The sequence below is a fragment of the Geotrypetes seraphini genome, chromosome 8 (assembly GCF_902459505.1).
Source record: "Geotrypetes seraphini chromosome 8, aGeoSer1.1, whole genome shotgun sequence".
Taxonomy (NCBI): domain Eukaryota; kingdom Metazoa; phylum Chordata; class Amphibia; order Gymnophiona; family Dermophiidae; genus Geotrypetes; species Geotrypetes seraphini.
The window spans coordinates 117533637-117552774 of NC_047091.1; the positions used below are offsets into that span (position 1 = coordinate 117533637).

At 41.7% G+C, this 19138-nt stretch overlaps 1 protein-coding gene across 1 annotated transcript in view; it reads right to left on the reverse strand.

Annotated features, from left to right (window-relative positions):
* Positions 1 to 19138, reverse strand: part of TM6SF2 (transmembrane 6 superfamily member 2) — a 44976-nt gene that overhangs the window by 18611 nt on the left and 7227 nt on the right. Inside the window, exons 2-8 of the mRNA XM_033956895.1 lie at positions 16480 to 16583; positions 9189 to 9274; positions 8256 to 8359; positions 7426 to 7508; positions 3426 to 3550; positions 2940 to 3041; positions 2216 to 2308 (exon numbers count right to left, since the gene is read on the reverse strand). Coding sequence (XP_033812786.1) covers positions 2216 to 2308; positions 2940 to 3041; positions 3426 to 3550; positions 7426 to 7508; positions 8256 to 8359; positions 9189 to 9274; positions 16480 to 16583 — 697 coding nt within the window. The remainder of the gene's footprint in view (positions 1 to 2215; positions 2309 to 2939; positions 3042 to 3425; positions 3551 to 7425; positions 7509 to 8255; positions 8360 to 9188; positions 9275 to 16479; positions 16584 to 19138) is intronic.

Genomic DNA, 19138 nt, shown 5'->3' on the forward strand with positions numbered 1-19138 from the left:
CAAGCTGAACATGGAGAGAAGACCAAGCCAGTTCCTATCCAGGCCATCCTGCAAGAACTCTAAGATGTTAGGCAGAGAAGCATGAAAAGAGATCACTCCACGTGCATCACACCACTCCTCAAATAGACGCCAAACCCTCACATAAGCCCGAGAGGTGGAAAGCCTCCGGGATCCCAAGAGCATTGAGATCACTTTATCTAAATACCCCTTCTTACCTAGGTGACCCCTTTCAAGAGTCAAGCCGGATCGAACATTGGAATGGGACCCTGAGTTAGAAGGTCATCCAAAAGAGGCAGAGAATAGGCCACCAGATGCCTCACCAGATCCACGTACTACAGTCGTTGAGGCCAATCTGGAGCCACCAGAACCACGAGGCCTGGATGGCGAATTATGGGGAGAAGAACTCTGCCCACTAATGGCCACGGAGGGAACACATACAGCATCCCCTCTGTTGGCCATTGTTGAACCAGACTGTCTCTATGACTACTGAAGAAGCGGGATGTTTTGGCGTTGACACTTGTGGCCTTCAGGTCCATGAGGGACTGACCCCAAGACTACACAATCAACTGAAAGGCCACAGGGCTTAGAAACCACTCTCTGGGATTTAGCACGTGACGACTTAGAAAGTCCCCCTGAACATTCTCCAGATCATGTCAACAGCTGTACCTTCTTTGTCTAAGGTAGTAAGCATGATAGGTAAATCTATGCTTGAACCTGCAAGAGACAATCTTAATTTGTGGATTTTTGTAGCGAAAAAGTCAGCTAAAATCGCCGCAGGGGGTGGGGAGTCTGTATTGGAGCGCTTGTGGAATTCAATATCAAACAAAGAATTGACTATTTTGAAAAGTTCGTGACTATTTAAAGTAGGAGAATTAATTTTTTGCGAGTAATGTTTGCTATGCTTTTCTTTTATCATTATTTTGTATTCTTTAACCTTCAGTCGTCAAGTAAGTCAATCCTCATCTTTTCCTGATTTGCACCATATTCTTTCCAATTTGTGTAATTCTCACTTTAAGACCATTAAGTCGGAACTGTACCAGCTGTCTGATAAACGTTGTCTTTTTTTACGTTTTTTCAGAGGGGCTATGTCGTTTAAGACCTGATCACTAAAGTTTTTCCATCCTAAAATGAAGTTAAGGTCAAAAGCTGGGTTGGAAATTAAGCTATAGTGCATCCAAAATTCTACTGGGTTCAGCTGTCCTCTTGTGCAAATAGTTTTCTATTTGAAGTTGTTCCTTGGTTTTGTTTTAAGTTGTCTTTTAATCCAGCATAATTCAAAATTGCATAAGAGATGGTCTGACAAGGGAGTATTGAACCAGGTTTCACCTTTGAGACTTATACTGGGGGTCATTGGGGCATTAGAAAGGAATGTGGTCAGATCTAAGTGGTGACCTTTCTGGTAGGTTTAAGTCGGGGAAGGGGGAGGGAGGGAGATGCTCGGACCGCGCGAGGGGTGCTGAAGGGAGGTGGTAAGAGGGAAGGGTGGTGGTGGAAAGGAATGGAACAGACGGTGAAGGTGGGTGGGGAGGAACAGACGTTGAAGGGAAATGGGGAAGACAGAGAGTGGGGAGAAGACACTGAGGGGAAATGGGGAAGACAGAGAGTGGGGAAAGACGCTGAAGGGAAATGGGGAAGACGCTGAAGGGAAATGGGGAAGACAGAGAGTGGGGAGAAGATGCTGAAGGGAAATGGGAAAGACAGAGAGTGGAGAGAAGACGCTGAAGGGAAATGAGGAACAGAGAGTGGGGAGAAGATGCTGGAAGGGAAGAAGACAGAGATGCCAGACTATGGGGGGAGCAGAGGGAAGAAGATGGGTGCCAGACCAATGGGGGGGGGGACAGGTACAGTAAGAGCAAATGGAAGGCGCAGAGAGAAGACAGACAGTGGATGGAAGGAATTGAATGAGAAGATGAGGAAAGCAGAAACCAGACACCAAAGGTAGAAAAAAAATTCCTATTTCTTTTCTTTTTTTTTTTTTGGCTTTAGGATACAAAACTAATCTTCAAGGGGAGTGTCACAGGAGATGACCACAGGAGGAGGGGTTAGACTTTGTTTTGAGTTCCTTACAGTTTATGGCTGCATGAGATCACCCTACCGTTCAGACTACAGAGGGATTGTACAAGAACAGGCAGTATGTTGGTAGGACCAACTCTCCCTCCTGCAGGAAACTGCACTCACCAACACCGAATGGAAAGAGAAGCTGTTCCCCACTCACCTGCATTTTAGGGTACCCAACAGGATCCTTCAGGTAAGGCTCGTACTGGTACAGGTAGTTGAAACAGGAGTCTGTTGGGCAGTCAAGGGCCACCTTAAGAAACAGGAGAGTCCATGGTTCAGCAGGAAATCTGAGAGCCATCAGAGGAAACAATGCAGGAAGTAAAAGAGTAGCCCATATGGATACACTGTCCAGATAGATACCTTAAGGCTCCCACTGCACAGCAGTTTGAGCCATTCCAGAGTTCCTTGAGTTTTTTTGTTTTTGCTAGCAAAATTTATCTTCCAATTTCTTACTTGTTTTGCTGTGGTTAATTTCTCAGAGGCATTATATTCTGTTGCACTGTACTGGCTACAGAAAATTATCATCCATTAGTGGTTTGGCAGCTTGCAAGGTAAATGCTTATTTATCCAACAATTTTAGAAATTGACTGACTTTATTGAATATCAGCCTACACAATATTATAAAAATAACTATTTTTCAGTGTGGCTCAGTACCAGGCAATAAAATGCCAGGATACAGAGATAGATAGAGAGAGCTCTGAGAACTGTACTTCCTAGTAAAATGTAAGAGTTTAGGAAAAGTAACCAGTTGCTCTCCCAAGTACAGCCCAATATATTCCTTGAAAAGCCAAAGGACAGCAGCTTTGGAATATTTGTGAACACAGTAGGCCTCTGTCACTCAAGGAAGCAGTACAGGGCTGAGTGGGATAAACCATGCTTACCAGCCCTCTGAAGAGAGTGAAGCTGACAGCGAGGAGCAGATATGTCACCAATGCCAGGTCCAAAGGACGCTGGTGTAGCCACTTCTTTTGTTCTTCCATGACCTTGACCAAACAAACACACAGTCATATGAGCTGGTAGATTCAGAAGTATAGAATGACATGGGGACAAATTTTTCCCCGACCCCATAGGAATTGATTTTCCCGTCCCAGCAAGTTCTTTTCCTGTCCCTGCTCCATTCCTGCAAGCTCTGTCCTCATCTGCACAAGCCTCAAACACTTTAGAATCATAAGTGTTTGAGGCTTGTGCAGTTAAGGCAGAGCTTACAGGAATGGGTAAGGGACAGGGACAGTGACAACACTCGCAGGGATAGGACGGGGAAAAATTTGTCCCCATGTCATTCTCTATTCAGAAGTTCCCAGAATTGAGCAGGGAATGCCATAAATGAGGGATTATCACATAGAAGAATCTTGGACCTCTGAACTCACCTTTTCCACAGAGCAGTGAGGAAGGGACTGGGGCTTTGTGAAGATTTTTACTCCTGCCCAGATTGGGAGATAGAGATAAGGAATGTTCAGCAGAAAAGCAGGTCGGAGTTGGGAGCCAAATTTCCCTGGGATGTAAAAATAAATCTGATATTAGTAATCACTGCACATATGAAGTGAAGTGCATGTTCCAGTCTCATTACAGGATTCTGATGGGTATTAAATAAGAATCCATCACACCCATGCATACACCTCATTCCCCCCCCCTAGAAATATGCACTACGCAAGATAATCACATATTTAGAGAATGGCTCAGTGGTACGTTGACATATATGTGCATTCTAAACATTTACATGTCCATTGCATGTGTACATGTTAATGACCTGTTTATAGAATCACTCAATTAGTGCCTGGCCAGGTGCCGATTTCACTTGCAGATATTATTCAGTTTTAAATTTCAAAATGGGGCTCTGACTCTTGGAAAAAAGTGCTGTCTATTCACTACTGAATTTAGGTGCTTATTTTCGAAACATAAGGATATCTCAAAATGCCCAAATATATGCTTGAAACATCCAAATCCTAATTTCTGCAAAAGCAGAAAAGGGATTCCAACACCGCAGTACACCCAAATAGCAAGGGGGCATGTTGTGGATGTGTTTTGGGTGGGAATATGAAGGGCCTAAAATCCAAGTCTAAAAAGAAGGATATCTTAAATTAGACATTTCAATCAAGTCCAAGGTACAAAACGATGATCTGATTGAGCAGCTAGTTCACTGGAAAGATTAAAGCATGGCACCGCCTTAATTTCCCAGTGGCTGCTGTCCTCTTCCCTCTCCCCTGAAAGTGAAACTGAAAGGGGACACCAAGTTCTATGACAGTTTCAGGGATTGGAGCATTCTTAGCAAAGAAGAAAGCATGTCTGAAGAAGTAGACTAGTAGTTAGTGCAGTGGACTTTAAACCAAGGGACCCAGGTTCAAATTCCACTCCAACTCTTTTTTTTTTTTGTACATATGTTTATTCAGTTTTTACCAAAATCAACCCAAAAGGCAAAACAACAGATTCACAAAACAGCACACAATACAGCTAATTACAAAGCTCTTCACGTAAAAGTACATTGTGAATCTCCCCAGCCGAACAACCCCATCTCAGAACCCTCCCCCACTCCAACTCTTTTTATTTATTTTTTTATTGCAAGTTTACATACTGCACCTAAATATATATATACCTGAAGGTTATTCAGGTACAATAAATATTTTTCTGTTTCTGAAGGGCTTGTTTTTACAAAATAAGAGAGTCAAAAATGGGATCTGAATTAGAGAATGACACGGGGACAACTTTGTCCCTGCAGGAACTCAATTTCCCCATCCTCTCCCCACAAGTTTTGTCGCTGTCCCTGCCCCATTCCTGCAAGCTCTGCCTTAACCACACAAGCCACAAACACTTATAATTTTAAAGTGTTTGAGGCTTTTGCAGATGAGGACAAAGCTTGCAGAAATGGGGCAGGGATAGGAAAAGAACTTGCCGGGATGGGAAAATGAGTTCCTGCAGGGACGGGGAAAAATTTGTCTCTATGTCATTCGCTAATCTGAATCCCTTGGACTAAAGTTCACTGCACTAACCACTAGGCTGCCCATCTGTTCTAAGGGATGTCTATGTGGCTATTCTTATAAGAATGCTACCAGACATGTCCTTGTCCCTGCTTTTTTTTTTTTGCCATTCACATGTTGGACATTCCACTTTGTAAATGGCTGTTCATACATCTCAAAGTATTTTCAAACAGGAAATCCTGACATATTTCCTGTTGGAAAATACAAGCAAGATGGATGACCCCATTCTGACTTGGATGTACTTTTGAGAATTCCCATCTTACCGTCAGACGTACAGCATATGTCTCTTAGGAATAACAGCTTGCACTTGCATTTCTGGCTGAAATCCAAACCTGGATTTTGGGCCAGTTTTGGTGCCAAAACCAAAATTCGGTAGGGCTTAGGAGGGGTGGGGATATTATTTTTGATACTGGAGTGAACTCTGCATTCACACCAGCTGGTTTTTATTGCCTGTTTATGATACCAACAAGTTACTTGCCCCTGAAGCAGCCTTGTTTGGCGAAACATGTCGGGCATTGTTGCTCGGAGCACTCAAACTTATCTCCAGATTGTCTACTGTTTCTTCTGTTCCACGTTGGATTCTTTGATGGACTGTTTTTGCCCTGTTGTTTCCTAACACCTGCTTTTATTCTAATATTGGAAATTTTTTCTGTACTATCCAGCTGGTGATGTGTAAGATGTTCTAAGCTAATGGTTATGGAGAGTATATAATATAATAATAATATATTACTTTTAAATTATTGACTCTGCAGGTTACAGAGCCTCAAAGCAGGAATGCTGCTATCATTGAGTGAGCCTGGCAAAATGCCCAGGGCCACCTGAAGCTGCATGTACCTAATTTCCCTTGTGCCTGGGTCCAGCATTGCTCCTCCCCACCCCTCCAGGTGGGTCTCCACATGCTTCAGTGAGCATTGCAGCAGACAAGCCTGCACTGCTGGCAGGGCCTTTACTTTGCCACATCCTACCTCTAATACAACAAAAAATAAAAGCCCCGCCAACCAGTGCAGCAGCTTTCAGGCTGTTTCTGCTGGGGGGGGGGAAGACAGACATACAGAGAGAGAGGGAGGAAGACTGGACTAAAGGAGCGAGGGACAAAGATGATGGATCAACAGAGTGAGGGATGCAGGATATGGGGAGACAGGAACACAGAAGAGATTGTGGCTGTGGAGGGAACAGGGACACAGAGAAGAGATGCTGAACATGGGGTGGGGATAGGGACAGGAACACAGAAGAAATGTCAAAAGGACAGGAGACATTGGCGACAGCTAAGAAAACCCCCCAGAGAAAAGCAGAAAACAGACACTAGGAGCAAAGCAATGTTGAGAAAACGAAGATAAGAAAAAAAATATATTTTTTTCTGAATTTATTAATTGTAATTGTCTAGCTCTGGGTAAATATTATTTACTGGAGGTAAGGTGTAGTGCATATATTCCTAGGGTTAGCAGATATCTGGATTTACCCAGACATGTCCTCTTTTTAGAGGACTCCCTGGGTGTCCGGATGACTTTCTATGCTGTCTGGGGTATTCTCCCCTGCCTGTTCCCCACCCGCTTCCTCACAAAACTGAATCTTTGGGCCAGCCAGCAAGCAGTAGCATTGAGGTGAACTTGCTGCTTTTGGTCTGCCCCAGAAGCCACCTCTCTGGAGTGTCTCACCTACACGGGAACAGGAAGTCACTCCAGAGAGGTTTCTGGGGCAGGTTCACTTCGCTGTTGCTGCCGGCTGGCCCGCAGATTCAATTTCGTGTTGAAGTAGGTGGGGCACAGGCAGGGGATCCAAAGGGAGAAGGTTGCAGTGACTTCCTGTTCCTGTGTAGGCAGGACCTGCATATAGGTGGCTTTTGGGGCAGGCCAATGGCAGCAGCTTCACCTCACTGAGCTGCCGGCGGCTCCCCCTAAAATTTAAGGGACAGGGTCATATGTCTTTTTTTTAATTTCACAAATATAGTACTTGTCTTGAAGTTGAGAAACACTGATATAGAGGAAGTCTTCAGTGATAGACAACAGTAGTCTCACCTAAGCGGTATGTAAACTAAATCAATCTAATCTAATCACTCAAGCAAGTAGGGAAAGGGAGATAGCTGCTTCTCTCACACCCAGGACCCTCTCTCCAGGGATATGTAGCCAAATTTGGGGGGAGAGGAGAGAGGGCCATTGTTTTGTTTAAAAATTCTCACCTGTTCTTCACGCTGTGAATTTGCACCTGCAGAATAAGAAAGGTGCTCTGGCACTAACTGCAACAGGATTTTCAACAAAAAGAAAACTAGTCCGAGCCTGTAAGTCCCCCAAATGCTCTGATTGGCACCCTCTAAAGAGAAAGATTTAAGAATGTGTGCGCTGGATCTATAGCATGGGTGGCTGTAGTAACTGTGTCACTGGTGCATTTTCAGCCTTACCAATCATATTTGCAGGGAGGAAGACAACCATGCTCATCATGAGAGACCCCAGCCAGTATAGACCAATGTTCTTGTAATTCTTTCTGAGCAAAAACAAAAAAGGTACAACAATCTTTTAAACCACTTTTTCAGCCCATATCTCAAAATACTGTATCCTGCATGGATGCAAAAGCTAAAACAGTTAATATTAATGTATTTTAAAAAAAAAATAAAAAATATAGAGATGTGAAAACAAAATCAGCTGCTTAGTGTAAAGGATATCACAAGTCTAGCATATATGTTACTTGAAGCATTTATCAGGGCACCCTTCACTGCAGACTGGCCACTAGCCAACAGAATTTCCGAGCCAATCAGCCAAATACGGTAAGTATTGGCAGGGATTATTTGGCTCCCCCTCTGAACATTTTCTCCCTTACAAAAAGGGTCTTTTTGGTAGGTCTCCATATTTCACAAATGAGAGGCTTTGCTGTTCAGGGTGAACTCCCCCCCCCCCCCCGCCCCGCAATGTCCTAGTCTCCATTTAGTAGAATAGCTCTCTTATCAATTACTGCTACATTCCTAGTTCTTTTAGGTTATGCTTAAAGATTTTCCATACTAATAATTAGTTGTGAATTTGTTCATCCCTGGCAAAGCTTGTCCTTGTGCTGTTAGAAAATCTCTACAATGCATCCAACCTCCAAGGACAAAACTCTAAAAGCCTATATGGAGAAAGCTTTATTGCAAGCACCTAATACAAGACCAGCCTTTCACACTCATGTTGAGGGATCTCACCTTCCTGACCCACCTTGGGGGTCTTCTCCCATGGTTCCAGGATGTACCCATTCCCTTACCTCTGGACAATCGCTGACAGCATCATGAAGTAAAGTCCGTAGTGAACGGTGCCATCCCAATAACAGATTATAATCCCATAGGCTGTACGCAGATAGGGCTCACCCTGTCAACAGAGTATAGGCTTCACTTAACCATTCTCAGCATGTTTAAACATTCCCAGTACCTTTATAACAAGGTACCTATTAAACTTTCCAGCATACAGACTCTTAGAATTATCCCCAATACTGCAAAAATGTTCACACACGTTACACCTTTTCCAAGGATGGTGGAATTTTCTTCTTGTAGGTGCATATTTTATGCAGTATGTGGGTACCTTGCAACTCTAGCCCTACTCCAACCTGGGAATGTCAATGCATGGATTGCAAAAAAAAAAATACACATTCATTTATTGGGGCTCACATTCTCTCACAAAATGTTCCGATTGCTGTTTTCAGTATGCTTTACACACAGAAAATGCGTTATAAAAATACCCCCATCCTGTGAACTTAATCCATGCCATGTCAGCAGTCCTCCGATTGCAATGAGGTCCACCAATGGCATGCACTAAATACCTGCTACCAGTACATTGACATGTGCTAATCAAAGGCGAAGGTGGAGTCCAAAACAGATCCCCTCTTTGAGCCATTAATTCTAGTAGCAATCTCCAGTCTCCACCAATGAGCCAGCAATAAAGTATGCAAATAGCAAACTTCCATCTCCTGAGATTCAATGCGTTGGTATTCAAAGACCAGCCAGCAGCAGTCTTGATCTGTAAACATAACCTGAGGCTGTTCCCTGTAGTTGGTAAGTGCTGCTTCCATTGCACTGCCTGAATACTGGCATAACATTAACCATCTTGAAGCTTGTACATGAGTATAAAGGGGAATAAGCCAGTACTGGCTGAATCTTATAATAGCATTTCAGAATCTCTTATGGAAAGCCAGAATCTGTACCTCTCTCATGAACCCACTCAGGTATCCATCCTCTTCCAGCGAAATTATTAAATCAATCAAACTTGAGAATGAAAACACTGCAAACACTGCAAAGAAAGAAATGCACAGTGACTAATGTGCTAGTATGATTGCAAAGACTCGATAAAGGTAATGCTGCTCTTCAAGATCCTTTAGGTCCAACACTGGGTTCAATACAAACATACAATAGAACAGTTACAATGGAGAATAATAGAGCATTTACAAGAAGGGAGGGAGGGTGGTAACTGGGAAGAAAAACTTAACTTTATTGAACAAAGATGGATCTACCAGCTTAATACGGTGATCCCTTCTGGGTTAAATTTGGAACTCGAATGGACTGCATTGATATGAATGGTTACTGTTTTGGCGGGTTACCCGCGGCTAGCCGCAGGTAACAACCACCGTATCATTCTCTAATTGCAGGTAAACAACAAAAATTTTCCTTGATCTACTCATGAAACAAAAGATATCCACAAAAATGTGATTCTAACTGAGGAATAAATTTGGACACCCTACATCAAGCATGTCAAACCCGCGGCTCATGGGCCGCATGTGGCCCACAATAAACATCTTTGTGGCCCAACTCCACTGCCAGGTCCATAAAAGCCTCCGGAGCCTTCCTTCAGCCCTCTTGGGCCCTCTCCCCATCTTTGGCACGCTGGCGCATGCACCCATTATGGGGAGCGCATTACTGGCACGCCAGTCAGATCCCCAGTCTTCTGCACAGTGCATATGCAAATGGACTCCTCTCTTGCTCCCGGCTGGCATTCATAACAATTCCACCGCTGGTGGGAGTTGCGTCGTGAGTTGGGCCCCTCCTCCTTTACTTCCAATGGCCGGCTTCAACAAATTTAAAGGCCGCTACCACTGGAGGGCATCATCTGCGCCTCGGCTGCCCCTGAAACCTCCCCCCCCAAAAAAAAAACAACAAAATCCTCAGAACACGGCACTGACCTGGAGCCCAAAAGAGAAGCAAGGCATCTGGGTCACAAAAATAAAATAACCCATTCTCCTTTTCCTGCTGCCACTGGGTGAGTAACTTTAATTAAAAAAATTAATACACTGCTTTTACAAATCCAATATTAATAGGTAAACTGATCAATGCAATACAACCCATCTGAAAAACACAAATCATAATTGGCAACAAAGTTCTTCTCTAATCATTCCGGGAGCTCTTGTTACCACCAGCTAATAGAGTTCACAGTTGCTTATGGCTTGACTTGCAAATTTTGGGGGTTCCTGATGAAGGGGTGATTCCCAAAACTGAGCTCTGTTGGACCAAGCTAGCCACACACACAAAAAAAAGAATGCTATTGCAAGGCTCAATTAGCCAATCATATTGACCTACAAACACCGCTGGTTCATTGAGATAAGTAACTTAGACTTGAGCTTTCAATGATTATTTAAATAAAGTGTGCTTCAAGGGATATCACTAGCATTGTTTATTTATTGATTGATTTAACTATTAAAAAAAAAAAAAAGACACACACATTGGTGGTCCTATGATGGTGTGTAGTATACGGCTGATGTGCTATTGCAAAAGTAAAGCAATTGAACGGGGACACGTGAGTTCCTATGAGCGTTAGGAGCAGCACAGGCCATTCAGCGCGACTCTCTGCCCTAGAAACTGCTATCGCAGTTTCATAAAAGAGGGAGTAAGTTTATAACAATTAGAGAAAAACTTTGTTGCCAATTCACAATCTAATAAGTTATTTCTCATGCAATCCATTGGCAGAAAACAATGATATAATGTAAGAATATAACCATTGCTTATTCTTATTAAGTACTATGATACGGACGCTTTTGGTACCCGAGACAAGTTCGAACCTCTAGTCATAGCACACCATTTCCTCCCACTAATACTAGCAGTGTAGTGTATCATAGTAACATAGTAGATAACGGCAGATAAAGACCCGAATGGTCCATCCAGTCTGCCTAACCTGATTCAATTTAAATTTTTTCTTCTTAGCTATTTCTGGGAAAGAATCCAAAGCTCTACCCGGTACTGTGCTTGGGTTCCTACTGCCGAAATCTCCGTTAAAACCTACTCCAGCCCATCTACACCCTCCCAGTCACTGAAGCCCTCCCCAGCCCATCCTCCACCAAATGGCCTTATACAGACACAGACCGTGCGAGTCTGCCCAGTACTGGCCTTAGTTCAATTTTTTATATTATTTTCCGATTCTAGATCCTCTGTGTTCATCCCACGCTTCTTTGAACTCGTGCAAGATTTTAAGAACAGATGGGATGCTCATGTCGGATCTCTACGAGGGAAAGGTCATCAGAGAGCGATTAAATAGGGGGATGGGTCAATGGTGTGGGCAGACGCGATGGGCCTCGGCCTTTTTCTGCCGTCACTTTCTATGTTTCTAAGTCACAGTTTTGCTCTCCACCACCTCTCTCGGAAGCGCATTCCAGGCATCCACCACCTTCTCCGTAAAATAGAATTTCCTAACATTGCCTTTGAATCTACCACCCCTCAACCTCAAATTATGTCCTCTGGTTTTACCATTTTCCTTTCTCTGGAAAAGATTTTGTTCTACGTTAATACCCTTCAAGTATTTGAACGTCTGAATCATATCTCCCCTGTCTCTCCTTTTCTCTAGGGTATACATATTCAGGGCTTCCAGTCTCTCCTCATACGTCTTCTGGCGCAAGCCTCCTATCATTTTCGTCGCCCTCCTCTGGACCGCTTCAAGTCTTTTTACGTCTTCAGATGATGATAATACCTACCACACCATTAGTCTTGTATTGACTTGCTTGGTAAGCCTAACAGGAAATATTTTGCCTTCGGATTACAATAAAAATATGAGTATAGGTTTATTTATGTTACACTTATTAATTTGTGCAATTATTCTGTGTCTGGTAAGTTACCGATGCGAGGCACTACAACGGGATAAGATATATTAAATTGTTTTTATGAACTTTTACAAAAATACAATTTACCTTTGTCAAAACTAACTTCTGTAGCTACAGATGGAACGCCTTCAATGGCCAGAAAAAAACAACTTTTCGAAATAAACCTAAGCTTCTATGAAAAAATGACGTTTTCGCTTTTTTGTGGCCTACATAAACTTAAACCTTGTTTATTTGGCCTGTGTCAGCTAGTGTTACAATCTTTGGCTGAAATAGCTGCAGTGAGACACTTCTTGTAGCCATCTACCAGTCTCCGACATCCATCTGAGGAAAGTTTGGCCCACTCCTCAATGCAGAATTATTTCAGCTGTGAGATGGTTGAGGGGTTTCTTGCATGTACAGCTCGTTTCAAAACAACACAGTATCTCAATGGAATTAAGATCAGGGCTTTAACTCGGCCACTACACTACACTCCATTTGACTCGGCCACTCCATTTCTTAGTTTTCAGTCCTTGGTGGATTTACTGGTATGTTTTGGGTCATTGTCGTGCTTCTGGGTCCAGTTCTGCTTCTGCTTTAATTTTCTTACAGATGGTCTCGCATGTTCCTCAAGCACCCTCTGATACAAGGTAGAATTCATGGTGGATTTTATGATGGTGAGCTTGCTAGGTCCTGCTGTAGCAAAGCATCCCCAAACTACGACAGTTTCACCTCCAAGTTTCACAGTTGGTATGAGGTTCTTTTCCTGGAATGCTGTATTTGGTGTACGCCAAACATGTCCTTTTTTCTGGTGTGCAAATAATTTTTCTGGTGTCCAAATAATTCAATTTTAGACTCATCTGTCCATAGAACACTATTCCAGAAGTCCTGGTGTTTGTCTACGTTCTTTCTGGCAAACTTCAGTCTGGCCTTGATGTTTCTCTTGCAGAGCGAAGGTTTCTTCCTTGCATACCTCCCATGCAAATTAAATGTGTGTAGCCTCTTTCTGATTGTAGAGGCATGCACTTTCACATCAACAGTAGCAAGAGCATGCTGTAGGTCCTGTGATGAAACAAGCAAAAACCTCCCAAACCCCAAGAGTAGACAATGGATAGGGGGAAGAGACAAGGACAAACAAAGAACTAAGCTAGCTTTAATGTGATATAAATTATTGAAGCAGGAGAGCCCTCAGTCACACAGCCACCACTGGGAAATCCCAGGGAAAGGCTGTCACGGGTTTACACCCAGAAGAGTGTTAACTGTGAAACATCCCCGGGCTCTCTCCGCGTGAATGAATAAATAAAGTGCAAGAAAATCGTGCAAAGTGTGAAAAATCAAAAAAACACACTCAAGTAACTAAGTTTGAATTTGTCTCTGTCCCCTAACCAGGGGGCCAAAAGGAAAAACAAGTGTCCAAATCTAGCCAAGCCAAAACAAAGTCTGGAAGTACTTAGCTTCTCCATGTGAGAACAGCCAGCAAATGGTGACTTCATCCTACGGGACTCCATTTCGGGAGTGCACACCCCCTTCTTCAGGAACAACTTGGCTGCGCTGAGTCTCTCTTTTTTTTTTTTTTTTTTCAATAAATTTTTTTATTGAGTATTTTGAAAAATACAGAGAGCAATTCAAATACATAAAAAATAATATAACATTTTGTATATATAGGGTCTATAAATATAGAATAAACTATAAAGGATCATAGTATTAAGAAAAGCTCAGAGTAATGGAGTTATTTGTGAAGACTGTATGAGAAAAAGATGAGATAGAACAGAATAAAAGTTAAGGAAAAAGGAAAGAAAGAGGAAAAGTGAAGAAAAGGAAAGGGAGACAGGAGTGTCTACAAGTCAGAGCGTACATATGAATCTAAGAATGACCAGGGTGATTTTTTGCTTTTCAAATTCTTAGAGATTCGGTGTGTAATTTTATTCTCATATGCATATGATTCAAATCTATGATACATACATAAAGAGTTCCACCAAAACGTATACTCTAATAACGAAGATGATTTCCAATTTTTCAGAATGTGCATGAGGGCAATTACCAACATGGTATCAATGAGTTTAGGAGGACAATTTGATTGCGCAAAGCAGGGATGTTGAGATCGAAGGATTATAATGTCCATAGAAATCTCTTCTGAGCAGTTAGTGATAGATTGTATGGTGTTCCAAATTTGGGTCCAAAAAGAGCGGACCAAAGTACAATGAAAAAACATGTGATCAAGAGTTCCCTCCTCTTTCAAACAATTCCAGCAAACAGAGTCTTGTTTTAATTTGGCTTTCCATGCGAAATGGGGTCCATATTGCGTTCCACATAATAAAGAACATTGATTGTGAAACTCTAGCACACAGGTGTCGAAGTCGGTCCTCGAGGGCCGCAATCCAGTCGGGTTTTCAGAATTTCCCCAATGAATATGCATTGAAAGCAGTGCATGCACATAGATCTCATGCATATTCATTGGGGAAATCTTGAAAACCCGACTGGATTGCGGCCCTCGAGGACCGACTTCGACACCCCTGCCTAGCAGATAAAAGTGGGTGGTTTGTTGAAGACCAAAAGAGTTCCCAGTCAATGTCAGAAAGCGGAGTGATGAGTATATTATCCCAGTGTTTCATAGAATGATATGAAAAAGTGAAGAAATGATCTCTCAATTCCTCTGACACAGCTAAAGAGCAAGGTAGAAAATGGCACTCAACTGAAGAGGACGCCTCCGATTTAAACTGCAGACGTAAATGTAATTGGTTGAATGCGTCAGCTGACCAAAACAGCTGACTAGTCAGATCCACATTTATTCGAAAAAATGAATGAATGAATGAAGTAAAATACACTGAAAAAACTCTGTAACAACTGAGAACGAAAAAGTGAAAATAAAAAAGGTAGGAATCTGCCATAACAGGAACAGTACAGCCGAAACTGAACACATAAGTAACTCATACTAGTAGGTATATTGCCATTCGATGTAATCATTAAGTCCACTGGGGGTAAGAGCTTGGAGTTCAAAAAGCCAATACTGTTCCCTCCGTTGCAACCAAGATAATTTGTCCCCATGATAATCATCAAACAATTGTTCCATAACGAACCAGCGGAGATCTTGAAAAGCATGATTAAGCTGGATACAATGTGGAACCATGGGGGCACTCATCAATTGGGTATTTAGCCGCGACCGATGTTCAATTAAGCGGGTCCTGGGATTTCCCAGTGGTGGCTGTGTGACTGAGGGCTCTCCTGCTCCAATAATTTATATCACATTAAAGCTAGCTTAGTTCTTTGTTTGTCCTTGTCTCTTCCCCCTATCCATTGTCTACTCTTGGGGTTTGGGATGTTTTTGCTTGTTTCGTGATTTTTCTACCTCCCTTACTTTAGGGTTGCTATTTTTGTAGGTCCTGTGATGACATTTTAGGGTTTTTTGAGACTTCTTTTAGCATCTTGCGGTCTGCTCTGGGGGTCAACTTGCTTGGATGGCCAGACTTGAGCACGTTAGCAGTTGTTTGGAAAGTCCTCCACTTGTACACTATTTTTCGGACCGTGGAATGGCTAATGTCAAATCCTTTCGAGATCTTTTCAAATCCCTTACCAGACTTAACTGCTACGGAATACACATTTTTGTGGATATCTTTTGTTTCATGAGTAAATCAAGTAACATTTTTGTTGTTTACTTGCAATTGCATCACTTTCTTTTCCAGAGATAAGTAAAAAAATGATTTGACATCAATATATGAACATTTCTTAAGAAAGGACTGACTATTTCATGGGGTGTCCTAATTTTTTCACATGACTGTATTTACTAAAAATCATCATTTTAGACACAAGGCAAACACAGGTTCTGATAAAAAAGCAAGGTAACAGGCTGCCCACTGCTAAGGGGTTGTTTGCCTTTTTTGGATGAAATGTAACCTTAAGGTCTGGTAGTCCTAGAATCCCCTGTGAAAGTAATTGGTAACAGAAGAGCCACAACCTTTTCTATTTTCGGACCTCAGCTTTGGAACAAACTTCCAATCTATTTGCGTGCTGAAACCTCCTTAGAAAAATTTAAAAGTAATCTAAAAAGCTATCTTTATAAAGATGCTTATGAATCATAGATCAGACAATCCTTTTGATTCTCCTATTCATTTTTAGATCAGGTCTCTCCTTAACAATTACTCTTAGACTAAGTCTTCATAAAAAATTGTTCTTCCCTAATTGTTCTTCTATTTTAATTGTTTATTTTAAATCAAATGTAATTTAACCTCTAATGTAATTATGGATAAAATTGTATGCATATGGTTTTAAACTGTTTTATTTGTTCCCCCCAAATTATTATTGTTATACGCATTGAAAATACTTGATATTGCGTTTAAATCAAAATCTCAATAAACTTGAAACTTGGAGTGCCTTGTGATTTAGTAGGGTGATGTGGTAACACTTAATAAAATATCAACTAGCTAGTCATACCAAATCTTACCATAAAAGAGGGGGTCCTGCGGGGGACTTTCCTGGACTACTTTGTAAGTGACAGCAGCCAGGGCCAGCAGCACTGTGAATCCTGTTACTGCAATAGAAACGGGACTGGGGAAAAGAAAAAAAAAAAAAAAGAGAACATATATCACATTTACACCTGTGAGATTTAGGACATCATAATTTAGAAACAGTTAATCCATCCATGACAAATAATGATTAGAAATCTGAGGTCCTGCTGAAGGATGGCAAATAAACTCCAGATCAGTGATAGGCTGATCCTCCCCATCCCCCCCCTATCTATGGACTTTTAGTTCCCACCTTTCTTTGCAGAAATTCAAAATCCATGTTCTAAATGATGGGGTTGTAGAGTTTAGTTAGTACAGCTGGGCAGACAGGTTAGGCCAGTGATCTCAAACTCAAACCCTTTGCAGGGCCACATTTTGGATTTGTAGGTATTTGGAGAGCCTCAGAAAAAAAGAGTTAATGTCTTATTAAAGAAATGACAATTTTGCATGAGGTAAAACTCTTCATCGTTTATAAATATTTCCTTTTGGCTAAGTCTTAACAATAATATTGTCATTTATGGCTAAAGAGACATATGATCAAGAAACTGTTTTATTTTACTTTTGTGATTATGATAAACATACTGAGGCCCTCAAAATAGTACCTGGCGGGCTGCATGTGGCCCCTGGGCCGCGTGTTTGAGACCACTGGGTTAGGCTGAATGGTCTTTATTTGTGTCAATTTCTGTGCACAGAGGATCTCTGCAGGAGAAGATGAGATTAGCAGTTGGAGAGGATGGGTAAACTAGTTTTTATCTGCCATCGTTTCCTACGTACAGTATTTATACACAGAGGATCTCTCTTTTACTTTGACTATTGTAGTTCTTGCCTTTTTATCTTTTGTTCCTGTTTGTCTTTGTTTTTAAAAATCTTCGAAAGTTATTGTTACTGTTTGGTGATGTAATGTCATCTTAAACTTGTATTTTAGCTAAAGTATGTCTTATGTTTTTATGAATTTGTACACCACCTAGAAGGTTGATTGGGCGGTATAAGAAATTTTAAATAAACTTGAAACTTCATAATAGAGGTTAGGGTAGCAGTTATATGGTCTATTCAGTTTGCCTATCCTAACTTCTACTACCGGTATTCCTTTCTTTCCCTCAGATATCCTTTGTGCATATGGAAAATGATAGGCAGACTGAATAAGCTGTACACTTCTCCCTCCGTATTCGCTGCGATAGTGGATTAATAGAAATACAGAATACAGAAAAACTGCAAATACAGAATACTGCAAATACTGCGAATACAGAAAAACTGCAAATAACCTTTTCATGTTATTTGCTGTTTTCTATTAAAAACCCCAAAGCAACCTCATCTATTCAGTATCTCCCCTAGAAATTACCAGATAGCTTCTTCATGTAATACCTTTTTTTGTAATTCTTCTGTAATCGCAAGGCAATGGCGGAATAGAAATCTCTAATGTAATGTAATGTAATGTAAAACCATCGTGAATATGGTGAAACTGCGAATAACATGGTGGGAGACTTGGCCTGTTCCTGAAGGAAAGGCAAAAACACAGTGAAGAAAGTGCTGGAAATCAGCGATTTTCTCTATGCAAGCTGACATAATTGGGGAGAGGCGCCAGCAAGCTAAAAAACGCGAATAATCAAAATTGCGAATGCTGAAACTGCGAATACGGAGGGAGACATGTATAACTAGTTAGAATGGACTGGTTGGAAAGGCCATTTGGTTTTTATTTGCTGTCACTGTCTGTTTTCATGTATAGAGGATCTCTAAGAAAAGGGAGGGATTGTAGTGCTTAGTAGCTGGTATGGATGTGCAGACAAGATTGACGACAGATAAAGATCATACACTTCTTCCTCCGTATTTGCAGTTTCAGCAATCGCAGTTTCGATTATTCACGGTTTTTAGCTTGCTGGCTCCTCCTCTCCCCAAATTACAGGCTCAAGGTGACATAAAGAGAGGAGAGGGTTGGGAGGAGAGAAAGGAGGATAGACAAGAGGGGGGAAGTGGAAGTAGGGAAAGAACGAGGAAATTAGGAGAGAAAGAGGAGATTAAGTAATGAAAAGATGGGTTTTCAATTTCTTCCAGAATATGGTGTAGCTGGGTTCTGTTCATTTCTGTGAGGTCATTCCAAGTTTGGAGTTGAAAACACGTTTGTATTGAAGATTTTTTGTGGATGGGAGATTTAGTAGTATCCTGTTAATCACCAAGGGCCTCTTTTACAAAGCCACGTTAGCGATTCTTCTACTGCAAATGCACCAAAGCCCATAGGAATTAAATAGGCTTCAGTGCATTTGTCATGGAAGAACTGCTACCGCAGCTTTGTAAAAGGGGCCCTAACGTGAAGCAGACACACACATGGCAACCTTTGCAGGTCTGTGTCTGTGTATGGCCATTTGGTGGAGGATGGGCAGGGGAGGGCTTCAATGGCTGGGAGGGTGTAGATGGGCTGGAGTAAGTCTTAACAGAGATTTCAGAAGTTGGAACCCAAGCACAGTACCGGGTAAAGCTTTGGATTCTTGCCCAGAAATAGCTAAGAAGAAAAAAATTAAAAAAAAAAAAAAAATTTAAATTGAATCAGGTTGGGCAGACTGGATGGACCATTCGGGTCTTTATCTGCCGTCATCTACTATGTTA